Source organism: Dermacentor albipictus, chromosome 6 (assembly GCF_038994185.2).
Source record: "Dermacentor albipictus isolate Rhodes 1998 colony chromosome 6, USDA_Dalb.pri_finalv2, whole genome shotgun sequence".
NCBI lineage: Eukaryota > Metazoa > Arthropoda > Arachnida > Ixodida > Ixodidae > Dermacentor > Dermacentor albipictus.
The window spans coordinates 12,260,557-12,276,687 of record NC_091826.1 but is presented as its reverse complement, the minus strand read 5'-3'; the positions used below and the strand labels follow the sequence as shown (position 1 = coordinate 12,276,687).

General features: G+C 43.4%; 1 protein-coding gene across 2 annotated transcripts in view; it reads right to left on the bottom strand.

Moving 5' to 3' along the window:
- The window catches only part of LOC135914241 (histone-lysine N-methyltransferase SUV39H2-like), a 77,373-nt gene that overhangs the window by 58,024 nt on the left and 3,218 nt on the right, over positions 1-16,131 (bottom strand). For both annotated transcript variants that reach the window (XM_065447011.1, XM_065447014.1), the window contains exons 3-4: positions 9,688-9,728; positions 1,231-1,355 (exon numbers count right to left, since the gene is read on the bottom strand). In XM_065447011.1, coding sequence (XP_065303083.1) covers positions 1,231-1,355; positions 9,688-9,728 — 166 coding nt within the window. The remainder of the gene's footprint in view (positions 1-1,230; positions 1,356-9,687; positions 9,729-16,131) is intronic.

The following is a 16,131-nucleotide window of genomic DNA, read 5'->3' as shown; positions in this document are numbered from 1 at the left end:
ATTTACAGAACAATAAAAATGGGCTGGAGTGTATATAACAGGCATTACTACATCCTGACTGGGAGCTTCCAACTGTCGTTGAAAAGAAAAGTGTACAATCATTGCATTATACAGGTGCTAATATATGAGGCGGAAACTTGGAGGTTAATAAAGAAGCTAGAGAACAAGTTAAGCACTCTGCAAAGAGCAACGCAATGAAAAGTGTTAGGCACAATAAAAGGCAGGATGAGAGTAGTGTGGATCAGGGAACAAACTGGGACAGCCAATATTCTAGTATACATTAAGAGAAAGTGGAGCTGGGCAGGCCATGTAATGCATAGGGCAGATAACAGGTGGAACATTAGAGTCAAAGAATGGGTGCCAAGGGAAAGAAAGCGCAGTCGAGGACAGCAGAAAATTAGGTGGGGTGATGAAATCAGGAAATTCGCAGATGCAATTTGTAATTAGCTGGCACATAACAGGGGTAATTGGAGATCTCAAGGACAGGCCTTCGTCTTGCAGTGGACATAAAAATAGGCTGCTGCTGCTGCTGCTGCTGATAATGATATTAGAATGTAATCGACACGGTCAGGAATTGAACCCGCAACCTCATACTAATGCAAATTCGGGACGCTAGAGGCAAATGTTAAGTGCTTTTGAGGTGACAGATTGGTGCTTTGAGATGTGCAACGTGTTAATTTTACTAAGAACATAAGTATCACAAGTCAGAAATTTATGAAAAGAATTATCAAATTGGTTCCACCCCTGCGAGAATACATGTCCTGTTTGTGTATGGTAAATATAAATAAGTGTTAGTAATTAGGCTAATGTGCAGAGTATCACACACGTAATGCACATGATTTAAATTCGGCTGTCACTGGAAGCAGGTTGTATCGTCGTATATCTATAGCCTAAGCATATTTAAGCTTAAAAAAAATTTAGATTATGGGGTTTTACGTGGCAAAACCACGGCCTGATTATGAAGCACGCCATAGAAGGGGACTCCGGATCAATTTCAACCACCTGGGATTCTTTAACGTGCACCTAAATCTAAGTACATGGGCATTTTTGCATTTGAACCCTATCAAAGTGTGGCTGCCGTGGCTGGGATTTGATCCCGCGATGTCGTGCTTAGCAGCATAACACCAAAGCGACTAAGCAACCATGGCGGGTTATATTTAGGCTGAAACACCCACTAGGTATGCAGACAACCTGAGATGCAACAAATACAGGATAGTAAAAGCTACAAACCTAGAATTTGTCCGAACACAGCATTCTAGTACTAAGGCCATACAATTCTGCACTGCATCTTCAGTTTCCCAGGAGTTGTAGATATCGCTCCAGCCCTTCCATTTGATGAGAAACCGGGTCTGACCCTGAAAAAGAAAAAAAATAGAAGAAAAGAAAAAGAATGAGCAAGTGTGCTTTGGGCAAGATTGCTAACGGCCAGGCAGCCGTTCCTTCCTTTACTGAGGCAAGCACCCCTTGAGCTCTTCTCACACCTTTACACTAAGTGCCCCAAGGTTTTGTGGCTCACCAAACAATCCATATGCTCCATTTAGAACAACCATGCCCTTCCAAGTTTCGGTAATATTTCATAATCAGCGACAACTTGAGAATAGGAGCCATAACACGGAGCAAGGTGGTGATATTAGAAAGGTGGCATTCACACAGGCAAGTTGCTGAGGCTGTGTTACCATTTAAACTCACTCGTTCGCTGCTTATCCAATCAATGGTGCACGACAATGGATTATGTTGACGGTTATTTGATGTGGTGGTGGTTATGCGAACAGGCATGAACAGCATCAATCGCAACACATTTTTGGAGCGGGGACATACAAGTCCCACTTGCCAGTGTTGAACATTGGTTGCAGTGAGTTGCCCTCTGGTAGCTAGCTGCAGCTGGTCATATGACAATTGCTGACGTGAGTGCTGCATTAAGAGTTCGCCCTCATGCTCAAAGCATTGGTATACACAAATACTGTCTACTAGACAGTACTTAGACATGAACTTGGCCTCAGACATACTTCTGCATTTTATGCCCTTCTGAGACGACACAAGTGGGTGGTAAAAAAGACATATGGGGGTTCTTTTATTAAGTCAACAATATAGTTTAGCATAGGCAGCGCAAAATAACATAGATGGAGGGAAAGAAAACACAGACATAGCACAGATTTTCAACTGAGAATTTAACGAAAAAAAAAAGAAACAGACAGATTATAGACATGCTGAACACTACACTTGGTACAAAAAAAAAAGTTCAATAACATTTTAGTTGCTACGTCACTTAGTGATGGGCATCCAGGTAATCTAACTCAGCGTCATGCAGCATAATGGATGGCCTTGAGACACACATTTCACCCTATCTCCTTATAAAATTGCTTCTTCTATTTCTCATGCCACCTTGTTATTTCAGCAAACATAAGTGCACAGTCGCATTGCTTACACTGTAATGATAACTTTGAACACAGCTGTCCCCTCAAAAAAGCTCTGTGGTACATCATCATCATCATCTATTTTATGTCTACTGCAGGATGAAGGCCTCTCCTTGCAATCTCCAATTACCCCCGTCCTGCACCAGCCAATTCCAGCTAGCGCCTGCAAATTTCTTAATTTCGTCACCCCACCTAGTCTTCTGCCGTCCTCGACTGTACTTCCCTTCTCTTGGCACCCATTCTGTAACCCTAATAATCTACCGGTTATCTAACCTACACATTACGGGACCTGCCCAGCTCCATTTCTTACTCTTAATGTCAATTAGAATATCGGCTATGCCTGTTTGCTTCCTGATCCACACCGCTCTCTTGTCTCCTCAACGTTATGCCCATTCTTCATTCCATCGCTCTTTGTGTGGTCCTTAACTTATTTTCGACGTAATAGTTCTGCAGAAACCCGCAAGGTGGAGAAAAGTAATTAATAAAGTGGAAATCAGACGTCCACCCAATCGTAGCAATTGTTACAATGGAACCCCATACAAGTGTGAAATTCTTGGAAGAAAAGCCTCGCAATTCAACTGCAAGGCTTATCTTTCAAGGATTTCAAACCCGTATGGGTTTCCTTTGTAGCAATTGCTACAATTGGGTGGATGTCTCATTTTCCCTTATATAATTACTTCTGTCCACCGTGTGGGTTCTGCAAAGTTATTACGTCAAACTCTTGCCTTTTCTTCGAGTTGTTGACAAATTCGACTTCGCCCTGCCATCTGCCTAGTTATTTCAGATGGTAGAGCTGCTGCCCCAGAAAGGTGGTGGCCCTGGGTTCGAGCCCCGGACCAGGATGAATCTTCCTTCAACTGCGAGGCTTTTCTTTCAAGGAAGCCATATGGGTTTCCATTGTAGCAACTGCAACAACAGGGTGGATGTCTGATTTCCCCTTTATTAATTACTTCACTCCACCTTGCGGGTTCCCGCAAAACTATTACGTCAAGCTCTTGCCTTTGCTTCGAGTTGTAGATAAATTCGACTTCGCCCTGCCATCAGCTAGCCACCTGGTTAGTTCAGATCATAGAGCGGCTGCCCCAGAAAGGCTGTCATCTCGGGTTCTAGTCCCAGACCAGGACAAACCTTTCTTGAACTACGAGGCTTTTCTTTCGAGGAACCCGTGTAAGTTTCCGTATTAGCAATTGCTACGATTGGGTGGATGCCTGATTCCCCTTTATTAACTTGTTTTCGAGCTTTTTTGTCAGTCTCCAAGTTTCTGCCCCACATGTCAGCACCGAAAGAATGCATTGATTGTACACCTTTGTTTTTAATGATAATGGTAAGCTTCCAGTCGGGATCTGACAATGTCTGCTGAATGCGCTCCAACCCAATTTTATTCTTCTGTAAATTTCCTTCTCATGATCACTGTCCCTTATGAGTAATTGACCTAGGTAAACATACTCCTTCACAGACTCTAGAGGCTGACTGACGATCCTGAACTCTTGTTCACATGCCTGGCTATTGTTCATTATCTTTGTCTTCTGCATATTAATCTTCAACCTGACTCTATGTAGGTGCAGTACGTAGGTGCAGGGACACGAGTACGTCCCCGTCCAACTTGCAGCGCAGTCACCATGTGGGAAAACAGCATTAAGATTCAAATTTCAGGATTTTTCATGGCGCATAACGATGCATTTCATTGCGAACATGATCGTTAGCGCGCACTGTATGTTCTGCGCTTGTCAGCTCAAAATGGCCACGCCTGGTGAGGGGCCCTTTAAACATTGCAAAGGTCAGGTTACTCAGACAATGACCCGCCTGCCCAACATAACATTTCCCACAAGATAACAGAATGTTATACACAGCACCCTTTGCTGCACTCGACCAAACTGCCACAGTGCTCGATCATGCACCCACGAATGCTTCAGCCTTCTCCTACTACCTTCTTGTCCACTTCCACGCATAGCTTGCCGAGCTTGCTGTTCAATGAAAAAAAAACGTGTTATACCCGTACCAAGTCCCGCCCTCTTTAGGCAACAGGACACACTGTGAAGATAGGGAATGCTGGCAATCAGCTCTTTCTTTTTACTCCTGGGTGGCTCCAAACCTCTCGCTTCTGCATTTACTTTTTGTGGCACCCTTTCACCCAAGAAGGCCTAGTGGTCCTCAGGAAAACATGACAGCTTGTGTCACTCAATTTGCCTGACAAAACCTTCCTCTATGCAATGTGGGAAAGACTTCTTAAGTGCTGCCTTAAAAAAGGAGACCGCAACGACATTCTTGATTACCTTTTATTGCCCCAAGCAGAAGTCAAGAACAGATTTCACACTACGTGGAAAGTACATCCAACATCTATGAATATCATCAAAGTAAATACTCAAGTCCAAAAACTGTATGCACTCCTCCTCAGGCACCTCATAGGTGAACTTCAACCCCGACCCTTTTAATTTGAGAACCTTCAGTGCATTCACCCTCATGTCAACCCATCTGCCAGCGTCGACAAGAACAGGGTAATCACCTATATACCAAAACGTATTCACAACACCCACTAAATCAGTTTCTAGCTCGCAGTCAATCGCACTCGATTAAATGCCACTCAGAAAAGGTGCAACCATGGAACCTATACAGATCCTCGACTTCTGGGTGTACACACCTCCCTTCCATCCAATAATTGCCGAGGTGAAATACATGCAGAGAATGCAGACGGCAACAACTTTATTCAAGTAAGGGGAAGAGCGGGCTATACTTCACAATGCTTGCCTATTATTTGCAAGTTTATGTATTGTAGGCTCTCTCTAGAGCATTAAAATGACATTACTTTGCATTTGTGAAGAAGATTGTGCAAGCGCTTCTGAGGAAAGCCAGGATAGAACATGCAATAGATACCAGAAAGAAAACTGTATGTCAGAGACCTCCATTCATGGCACTAAAAATGTTGTAGCTAAGAAATTAGCACAAAAACAAGGTGGGACAAGCAAGACAACTAGACAAGTTCTCAGAACTTCATTTTTAGCTATGAACATGTATACACAACTAAACTAGCAGTCCATTTCACTAAATATGTCACAAAGTGTTTACAGAGTCCTGTTCACTGTCCGCACTACATATCCGCTTTGTATACAGCAAAGCTGTTAGTGCGACTGTAGAAGCACTCAGAAACATTACACGCTTGTTTTCACGTTCTCCTGAAAGAACTAATTTATGCGCCAAGTTTATATTTCAGAGTGTCTACCAAGTTGACATTTCTAAATTCCCTGAGTGATGCAGAACTATGCTTAATGTCAAGATGGGCTGAAACCATATCGCCCGATGCTGTGACCCTCTAGTAAGCATATCGAGTCGGACATTGTCAAATACGAAGAAGAACGAGATGCATACAGAAGCCAATATTTTCGATTATGAGCTATTTCTATCAACTGATAGCAAGCTCAGTGGTATGAGGCCCGAACATTGTCAAAATTGAGATCCTCTCTCAGCAGCTCGTAAGTCAATCTCAACTGTCCTGACCGCGCACGATGCCTCAGTGTTGTGTTTCACTGCTTTGAAGAGTTTACTTTGGTTTGAATGAGACACCTGCATCTCGGCATCAGCGAACACTTTGTTCTTTGAGCTCAAGCTCCTTCAAAACGGCGGCAGCACGCTTCCTTTCCCGTTCATTCCTCAGTGTGTAGGTCCTTTCTGTTCTTGTCCTCCTTCCACCACTCGTTCGCCCCATCGACCATTTGAAGCAGCTTCTTGACCAGTTGCATAGTCCAAGTCCGATTTTTCGAACTCCCTAGGGGCCGCGAAAACGTCCGTAAAATCAGCCAGTTGGGGAAAAAAAATGCATGTCATTTACTGCCGTTAAGGGCTCAAACTACCACAGGCACATTCGAAAATGCTCTGAAGGCCTGTCGGTACACATGTTAGGCATATCGGTGCTCATACTGTGACAGAAATTATCGGGTGCACACGTGTATAATTAAGGAATACATGCTGTGTCCCGTGGCATAGCCCCTTCCCACGCTTGTTATGCTTCACTGCAATACTTTTGCATATGCTTCACCAAATAACATTTCTGTACAGAGGCAAAGCTGACTTTCGGAGACCGGCATTATGCAATGCTACGTGCTTTCCAAGCTCCTAAGACAATCACAAAGATCACAAAGGCGGAGTCCGTACCCTTGCTAACAACGGCAAATTCTTTCAATAAAAAACACGGCACCCAACGACAAGAAGCTTCATAGCGAACGTCTAAGCAGTTAGGCCTAGCGTTGCCCCCAATGGATCTGCGTGCGAGAGCGCCGGTTCGAGGCGGCGAGGTAATCAAAATGGCAGCAATGGTGGCTTTGCTTAATGCCATTTCGAACCTGCGGTTAAGGCAAAACGTTCGGAAAATCGGACGGCGAAGAGTCCTGCGTCCGAAATTTCAGACGTTCTGATACATTGGCTCTATGGGGTAAATGGTGGTGCCGCAAAGCCGTCTTAATTATCGGGAATCCGGCAAGTTGCTCGTTGACTGCACACTGGCAACTCTTCCAGCCGACGGCCGGGTGTTAAAGACGATTCATTACGATTCTTGTCTGTTACTCGAGCCAGCATTACCGCGACTTTCGACCCTTTCAATAAAATTACAGCTAATTTTCCGTGATAGAGGCACAAATTCCCTGAGTTTTCCCTGAGGTTTTCCCGACTACTCAAAATCCCTGAGAATTCTCGGTCTTCCCGGTTTTCCTGATTGGTAGACACCCTGATATTTAGAGGAAAGGGGGAGGGACACATTAGGGACCTAAAGGGCCACTAAAGGCAAATATTAGGTCAAGCTGAAGTGATAGATTAGGTGCTCAAGAATGTCTAAGGCCTCAATATCACAAACAGAGCTTTAGTAAGAGAAGTTGAGGTAAATCCGGGACACGATTTGGGACTCCACTGGAAGATTCAAGTACTGGCCTCATGATGAAGGCACTCACCATTATAATTCTGTCGCGAGTACTCAACCACTTGTAATAAAAAGATCATGGTATTGCATTATAAGGCAAAAGAAAAAGCCACGTGTCCAATTCTATTTGATCTTTAGAAAAAGGAACTCATTGACAATACCCTAGACAACCTCATGGGCAATCGAAAGGTTTCCTTTTCTCCACTCTGCGCCGCTTATACTTTCGCGTTTCAGTAGTTTCGTTATCACGTAGCAATGCACTGGTTTTGCTGGCTTGCAAAACTTACACAAACTCCAAGTAATAGAGAATGCCACATCCATGTGATGTCACGGGATTCCCAAATGGTCGACACCACTTGACCAAGAGCAGCTTCAGTGGCGAATACAACGCTGTCTTGGCTCGGTTTCTCCATGGCCGCACGTTTGCGTTTTGTGTAGGAAACCGTTGTGCCATCTGTCGGGCCCTGCTGTACTTACAGACGACACTAAAGGCCAGTGATGGCGTCACCACACCTCACTTGGGGGAGGGCGATTTGAATTGCACTAAAGGTATGCGGACCCTTCAGACACAATTTTCTCATAAACTAAGTCTTTCCTTGGCACGTAACAAGCACTGAGAGATTTCTGGAACGCTATTTTAACAGTCCACATTGACTCAGTATTTGACTTTAGTTTCCCTTTAAATTAAAATTTATAAATACTCTTTTTCTACCTGTGTTGGGGCGTTATAAGAAACACTTACAAAGTTTGCCTGCTGCCCTGGGAATACCGATAATGGCAGCAAATCTATATTTAGAAAGATATAAGCCGTGTCATGGATGACCATTACAGTAAGTTTGAACTAAGTAGGGTGTCTACAGCCTTTGCAGTAAATTACTTATTGAAGCGTGCCAGAGCTCTACAAGTGCTTTTTATGAGCAAAGTAGAAGTTTGTTCAACGTACCGAAAGAAGACGACGCGCCACAAAAAGATACCATTTTTAAAGAAACAAGGGGCATCCAATGGGTGATGTGGAAGCAAAGTTTCAAGAGCATCAGTTGACTACATGTTTGGACGAATTTCTTTAGCAAGTGCTCGAAAGTGTTAACACCGTTAAATGCAACGTTTCCCAGTCTCCAGAGAGAACTGTACTTGACACCAAGTTCATATTCAGTGGACTCGAGCTTGCAAGACACAAGCTTTTAAAAATTCTTTTTTTCCGCGCACCTTTACTGAATGGAATGCTCTTTCTGCTGACACAATAAACTGCGCTACTGTTGAGTTGTTCATGCCAAAGCTGCGGCAACAATCCCCTTGACCTTACTTCATTGTACATGGCCCCCCCTTCCTCTATCTGGCCTCGCTCAACCCACACGCACTACTCTTCAATTTACATTTTATTCTCTAGTACTTTTTCAGTGTGCTAAAAATATTTGCTTGGTGTCATGTGTATCTTTCGGTGTTCATAAGGCGTAATGTTTTACAAGTTTATCTTGCGCTGATTATGGTATGTTCACTCATTGCAGAGATGTTTGTCAAGAGATGCCTGTTGCCGCTATTCTGACTTTGAATTGTATAATTTCTAGTGTTCGGGTTTCTAGCGTTTTAGTTTTTTGTACTTGTGCATGAATCATGTTTTCCCTAGTACCTGCATTGGACTTGCTTTGGCAAATTTTCCTGTTGCACTTCTAGAATTGTTTCTCTTTGTTTCCAAATCTGTTTTTGTGTTATAACCCACTCTTGTTTAAGGCCCCATTGAGAGGTCGGCAGTAGTCCTGAAATAAATAAATAAACAAGGGGCTATGTTAGCAGGCACCTGTGAGAAAAATTTAGCCGCTTCTGGCTTAATTATAAGTTTTGCAAATAATTACTGAATCCTTGTTTCTTTTTTAGATATTTGATGCATTTTACGAGGTTCATAGTAAGTTTCTCAGATGTCCTTGGTGTACTAATTGAGCCACATTGTTTACATTTGGTGAAAATAGGGGGCATATTTATAGTATGGATTCTGTGTAGGAGAAGTTTATATTATGTGGATTAATTATGGCCTTTGCAGTACACGCGTCTAGAATTGTTCTTGAGAAACATGAGTGCATGTCTAAGAAATTTTTTTCAGTTAGTACTCATGAAAACAAACGGTTCATGGTAGTTCTAACTCAAGCAAGCTTGTTTCTACAGATGTACCAAACACTTTTGCAGAAACCAGAGGCACACGAGTGTACTTCTTTTTCTTCAAAACCATGTGAATCCAAACGAAACGGTTCACAAAGCTCCGAACCACTTCGTTCTAGAGCTGAACTGTACCGAAGGCAAAAGGTTTCGGTTTGACACTGTGGTCGTAAGTGAAGTGAAATTTACCAGATTCAAAAACAATTTGCAGGTTCTACGTACCTTCTCTTTCTTTATATCCAGGACATCCTCCACTTCATATTCTGAAAGAGAGGCATTAATCAGCAAAATCTGGTATGGCTGATGCACGACCATGCAAAACAAGCATTATTTTCTTCCTCTTTCGAGCACATAGTAATCAGTACTAACCAAGGCCAATACAAGCGTCAAGCATGCTACAACAGACCTGTCAAAACTCCACTAACAGCATTTGAATTTTGCCTTGTGGTGCCATCTGTGTGTGGCCCTAGATTTAAAATTGGCAGTAGTGGCTGGCAGAGCATAATGAGACTGTCAGTACAGTACAAAAATTGCCATATAAATCACCCAATTTCTCCTAGGCAATTTGAGCTGTGAAAAAAATGTTTCTCAAGTTGTCAGGGCTACGTTTTGTAGCAATGCTTTCCACTCAATTCTATGCTATTCTTATCACCCACCATTCACAGCCAGCTGAGTCCAGCGATAAAGTAGATGGAGCATTGCTCTGACCACCGACCAAATGAAAAAGGATAACACTGGAATGGGTATCACTACAATACTGTGACCCAGGTTGAGTTTTCTGGCAGAAAGGCAATGGAGGTTTCCAGACGTGAAATTCACCGCACATTGTATAGGCATTCACAGTTTATTTAACTAAAGCTTATTTAAGACTCTTGTAGCTTTCAAGGGACTAAATGCACCTTGTAGCAATACTGCTGAATGTTTTCTAAGCAGCCATGCAGGATGAAATTGCATATTATCCTTGTAGAACATGAGAAAGAATGCTTCCTTTATTCACATCATTCCAAACACGTGATCAGGATGAGCTTTATAGCTACAATGTTACGCTTTGTCAGATACAGCATCACCCTTTCGAAGGAAGTTTTCTTTGAAACTAAGTCCTGTCTTGGCATAAATAATATGTTGCGACGTTCCTGGAATGTTTTACATACACTTTTGTATGATATCGTGTTTACCTTTGGTAACCAACAATGCCAGATTGAAACCAATTTACAATTAGGGAACTATGAAAACCTACAAAAAACAGCCAGAGCAAAATCTGACAATTTCGGCCAAAGCGCGAAGCCATGACAGCGATAGCAAGGTTTTGCATTGCACTTGAACTCCTTGAACAGGATTTTAATTATATGTGGCCACAACATGTTAGCCACAGCATGCAAGGCAACTACTGCTGGGCAGAAGGAACAGCGCCCTGGCAGCTACCAGGCATCTCACAATGCTGGCATGAAGAGCACCACCAGTGGCGTTGCAGGCCCCACAGCTCGATGGTGCAAAGGTGAGACTGATGGGGAACCATTGGCATTAGTCAAAGAGTCCAGTGAAATATCAGATAACATTATCTTAACATTTACTGTTTGTTCCACACAGACCAGTGCATACAAACAGCAGCTCAGCAGAAACACTAGAGTGTTTATGGTGCATGCACACAGAATGTTCATGCCAGCTGCGAAAGGCAGGACACTGCCATGACCCCACTACCAAGCTGACTGAGCAGAGCACTTATGGTGTGTCCAGTTAGCTTGGTCGTTTTTTGCAACCAAATGCACACCACATCTGTGGAGATAATCCAACTGTCTGGACACTAGCTGCGCATGCGCCATCTATATCAGGACAGCGTGACAACAGAAGCAATGGTGCCGAAAATGCACTTTGAGCATCCACATAATTGCCATTGCAATAATAAATGCAAGGCTGGCTATACCAATGCTAAACCCAGTTCAGCTGCACCAACAAGCATTGTACAAGATAGGTATGATACTCATGTGCATGATGCGGTTGGTTTTTCGTCAATTTGGCCTTGACTGGACATTTAGATTTTGTACAAATAATACTGCAACAAGACACCTGATATCAACGACCACTGAGCTATGGTTTTCGCATGCTGGACCAGTACTGGAGCTGAATTTAAGTACATCTTGTAAATATTTTTCCACCCACTTTGTGCTTACCACCATGCATTATGTCCTTAATTTGACCATACGGTTCATTAAAAGGGGCCCTGAACCACTTTTTATAGAAGTGGAGAAAGACATTTTAAATGAAGATAGGCTACTTCAGAACCACTTTGCTACAACATATATTGGTGAAACAGGACAATCAATGAACGTCAGATTAAACGGACATCGCGTGGACACAGCTAAAAAGCTTCCCAAAGCCGTCGCCGAGCATTTCAACCAACCAGGTCATAACTTTGATGAACTTAAACTCTGCATCTTACAGTCAAATTTCCGTTCTGAACGAGAAATAAAATACAGAGAATCATACCTTATCCATAAGTTCAAGACATTGTAACCAATAGGCATAAACGTTTCAAAGGGAGCTTTAGAATCTGTTCGCTATGCTAAACTTCAAGCTATAGGCAACAACACGTAGTTTGATTTCTTGGCGAATCCCCCCCCCCCATTTTTTTTAACCTTACCGTTCCTTTTCTTCTTCTTCTTCTTCTTCTTTTTTTTTTTTTCAGCCGGCGTGTCAGACGCCCTTGACACGCCGGCTAACGCGTATGTGTTGACAGACCAGGGTGGGGGGGAGGGTGACCTGGCTTTGACTTTGTACACAGCGTTCCTTTACTCTCAATTCGACACGCTAACACATTTTCCCTCGTTTCCTCGTCCTCCCGCCTCACACCCTCTCCCCTTTAGAAGAACTCCACCTATATATACTGTGGCGAAGAAAGCATATGTTGCCTTGAAGAAGATAAGTCCACTTGTCGAAACGTTGGTTCCTGCAATCACCTTGTTCACGTTTTGCTCATCGTCTTGAATTTCCATCTCCTGCATTCCCCGTCTTTTGCCACAAACAGTACTTCAATGCGTTCAGCAGAAGCGGAGTTATCGGCAATCAAACACGGCCTCAGCTGTGCTCCCTTTCCTCCTCCGATGCCTTGCACTGCAAAGGCTACGGCGGAGACGTCACCATGGCACGCAGTTCAAACTTACGATTTGGTGCCTATGCTGTGCTAAACGTAAGCCAAACGCGGCTGCCCTCAGAAAGCCGCAGTGCGCTTAGCCACTGGACTTGTGGCGGCACCTCACGGCGGCCGCGGTGTAGCCAAGCACAGCAAGCAACAGCAGCCGCGTATTGGGGTGTGCTTTATGACAAAATAGAGCACACAGAAAAGAGCGAGGAGCATGGGGTTTTTGAAATGAGAGTGTTAAAGAAAAAGGTGACTTGGCGCTCCACTTGCAAGCTCCACGGACCACGTACGACAGCAGAACTTGGCTGAGATGCTCAGAACAGCGTATGCTACCTGCGGACTACGTCATTTCACCAAGCCCGAGGGTGGTTCAGGGCCCCTTTAGTGCCACTGTCCCATTTCCATCAAAGCACATTTTTATTTATGTAAAGCAAGTACTTGTTCAAGGTCATCAATGCTTGCGTTTCTGAGATTTTACAGGGAAGGAACTAGTGTGACTAGAAGCACTGAAAAAGTGTTATATGCTTGTTTTAATGGTGTCTTTGAAGAACTAGATCATTCACACAGTTTATATTTAGACCTTAAGACGTCCTGATGGTCTATATGGTAATTCATGACTTAGTTATAGTAGTGCACTGGAAAAAACATGGACACAATTAATGAAGCCACCGAAGAAGCACTGAATTTTTTCAGTGCCTAATTTCATTGTGACTTTGCCTCTTAAAGTGTACTGCCCATATAACTAGGCTATATATGGTCATAGAGCTAGTGTAGCAAGTATAAGCGGTAATACAAAGAAATGTTTTTATGTGTGTTGGTTAATTCATGACTAAATGACAATTACTAAACCATCATATTTTGGCCACGTAGAGGCATTATTAAAATTCTCACAAAGTTTCCCTGCCACCCTGAGAGCAGCAAAGGTGGTAGCAATTCCATGGTTGCACAGAATGGGTGACATGTAATGTTACAAGCATATTTACAAACCCTGTAGGAAGTTTACCCAATGCCCCGAAATAACTTAACATGCCACGAAGTTGAATTCTCAATAGAAGGCATATTAAGCATTCAAGCAGAACTTTTTGTTGGGCTAGTTGGTGCATGTTACTGAACTACTAAAGCACCAAACAGACGACACAAGAAGAGACACGGATGAGCGCTTATTAACAACTGATGCTTTATTGTCAGAAACACGCAATATATACACAAATCTGGCAGCGCAACTCATGCGGTGTCAAAAATCACATTGTAGCCAGGCAAAAAGCGATAAAGCGATAGTAAAAGATGACAAACCTCGAATGAAAGATGACGTTCGCGACAATGACCTGTGATGTATAGGGCCAAAGGACCATAAATGATTATGGTTACGCAATACACAAAACACACCTGTAAGACAGTACCCCATTAGAAACTAAAAGATTAATATTTTTCACCAAGCGCAGGCAGCGCACCAATGTGCTAAGTTCTAACTAAGTGCTTCTAAAAAGGACATTTCACTTTTATATAGTATTTTTGACTGTTCACTGATGCATTCCAGGCCCTTCCTTTTAATGTAAAAGGCTTCCTTCAGCTCACGGGCAACGCTGTCTCGACTTCTGTCCAGAACAATGGTACCTCTTAGGGAAGGCGTTTACCCGGGCTTTTTGCAATGGATGGCCATATTGGAACCAGTTCCTTTTTCCAGTGAGCGTTCATGTTCATTTATTCTTTCATTTAAACATCACCCCGTTTCTCCAATGTAAGCCTTTTTGCATGAGAGCGGAATTTGATAAACCACCCCTTCCTTGCAACTGACAAGTGGATCAGTATGCTGGGTTCCGCAGATCGCGCATTCTGTTTTTTGGTTGTTAACGCGAGCGCACAATGTAGCAAGTTTTGAAGGGGCTGAGAAAACAACCGGGACTGTTTCCTCCCCTACGTCAAATATGGCAGCCCTCGTCACCAACATCACATGGTCTCCATGCCGCGCCAGACATCTCGTTTTGCCTCAAGGGACTGATTCCTGGTGAAATTTCCGCCCTCTTTGGTGCCATTCAGCCTTCCTACGGGCACGTAAAGCGGTTGTGTAGGATTGTACGTTCAGAATTGGGGAGACAAGTGCGGCTCTTTTGCGACTATTTGCGCGTTACATGTCACATCAATTATCCTGAGTGGGTTGTTGAGAAGAAATTCCAGGAATACAGCAAGCTTGCGGCTCTAACGGTGGAATTCTGGTGGCGACATATGTTAAACAACACACCCAAGCCCCCAGGCAAGAAGGCCAGTGGTGCTGTAAATATCCTGGGACAAGCACAAGTCACAGAGGAAGTAGAAAACGTTCAGGCGAAGGGACCGAAGTTCAGCCTCGAACCTGAAACCGCAGCGCATGAAATACTTTCTTTGAATAGGCATGTTGCCTGAAAGGCGTCACCTGAAGACCAGGAAAGGTGCCTACTGGAAGGAGTAGAAGCTCTGTCAAGAACAGTTTAGAAGAAAACCTCGAGCAACCGGTCTGGGATTAACAGAGTAGTCACCTTCTTCAAGGACAAAGGCCTGCTGCTTTTACAGGCTGACAAGGAAGCAGGCTTCGTTGTGGTCCCGCAAGGAATTTACAAGGAAAAGGCCTGCCGAGCTGTGGAAAAGAATTTCGCCATGTCAAGCCTCAAGCCGGCTAAAGCGAAATCTCAGGCTGTGTACCTCTGCAAGGAACTGGAACTAGGAAAGACTGCGAATGCCATAAGTTAGTGCAAAAACAAGACTTTGGGCAAGTTTTTTACCACCAAGTCCCACAAAGAAGAAGTTCCATTCCGGTGTATCGCAAGCGAACGTGAATCTTGGCAACGTCATGTTAGCCAGTTTCTCTTAAAGCATTTGAGTTCACTTAACATAGAAGATCCTTTTGAAACAAAAAACTCCTATGATGTGGTAGTATTCTTGCAGTCCTGCGGTACCATAGGCAATTTTTTCTTGTTCGATGTTGCAAAGAAGGGGTGGTTTATCAAATTCCGCTCTCATGCAAAAAAGTTTACATTGGACAAACGGGGTGATGTTTAAATGAAAGGCTAGAAGATCATGAACGCTTACAGGAAAAAGGAACTAGTTCCAATATGGCCATCCATTGCAAAAAGCCCGGGTAAACGCCTTGCCTAAGAGATACCATTGTTCAGGACAGAAGTCGAGACAGCATTGCCCTTTAGCTGAATGAAGCCTTCCACATTAAAAGGAAGGGCTTGGAATGCGTCAGCGAACCATCAAAAATACTATATAAAAGTGAAATGTCCTTTTTAGAAGCGCTTAGTTAGAACTTAGCATGTTGGTGCGCCGCCTGCACTTGATGAAAAATATTAATCATTTAGTTTCTAATTTTGTACCACCTTACAGGTGTGTTTTGTGTATCACGTAACCATTATCATTTATGGTCCCTTAGCCCTATACACCACGTGTCACTGTCACGAATGTCATCTTTCATTCGAGGTTTGTCATCTTTTACAATCGTTTTATCGCTTTTCGCCAGGCTGAGATGTGATTTTCGACACCGTGTGAGTTGCGCT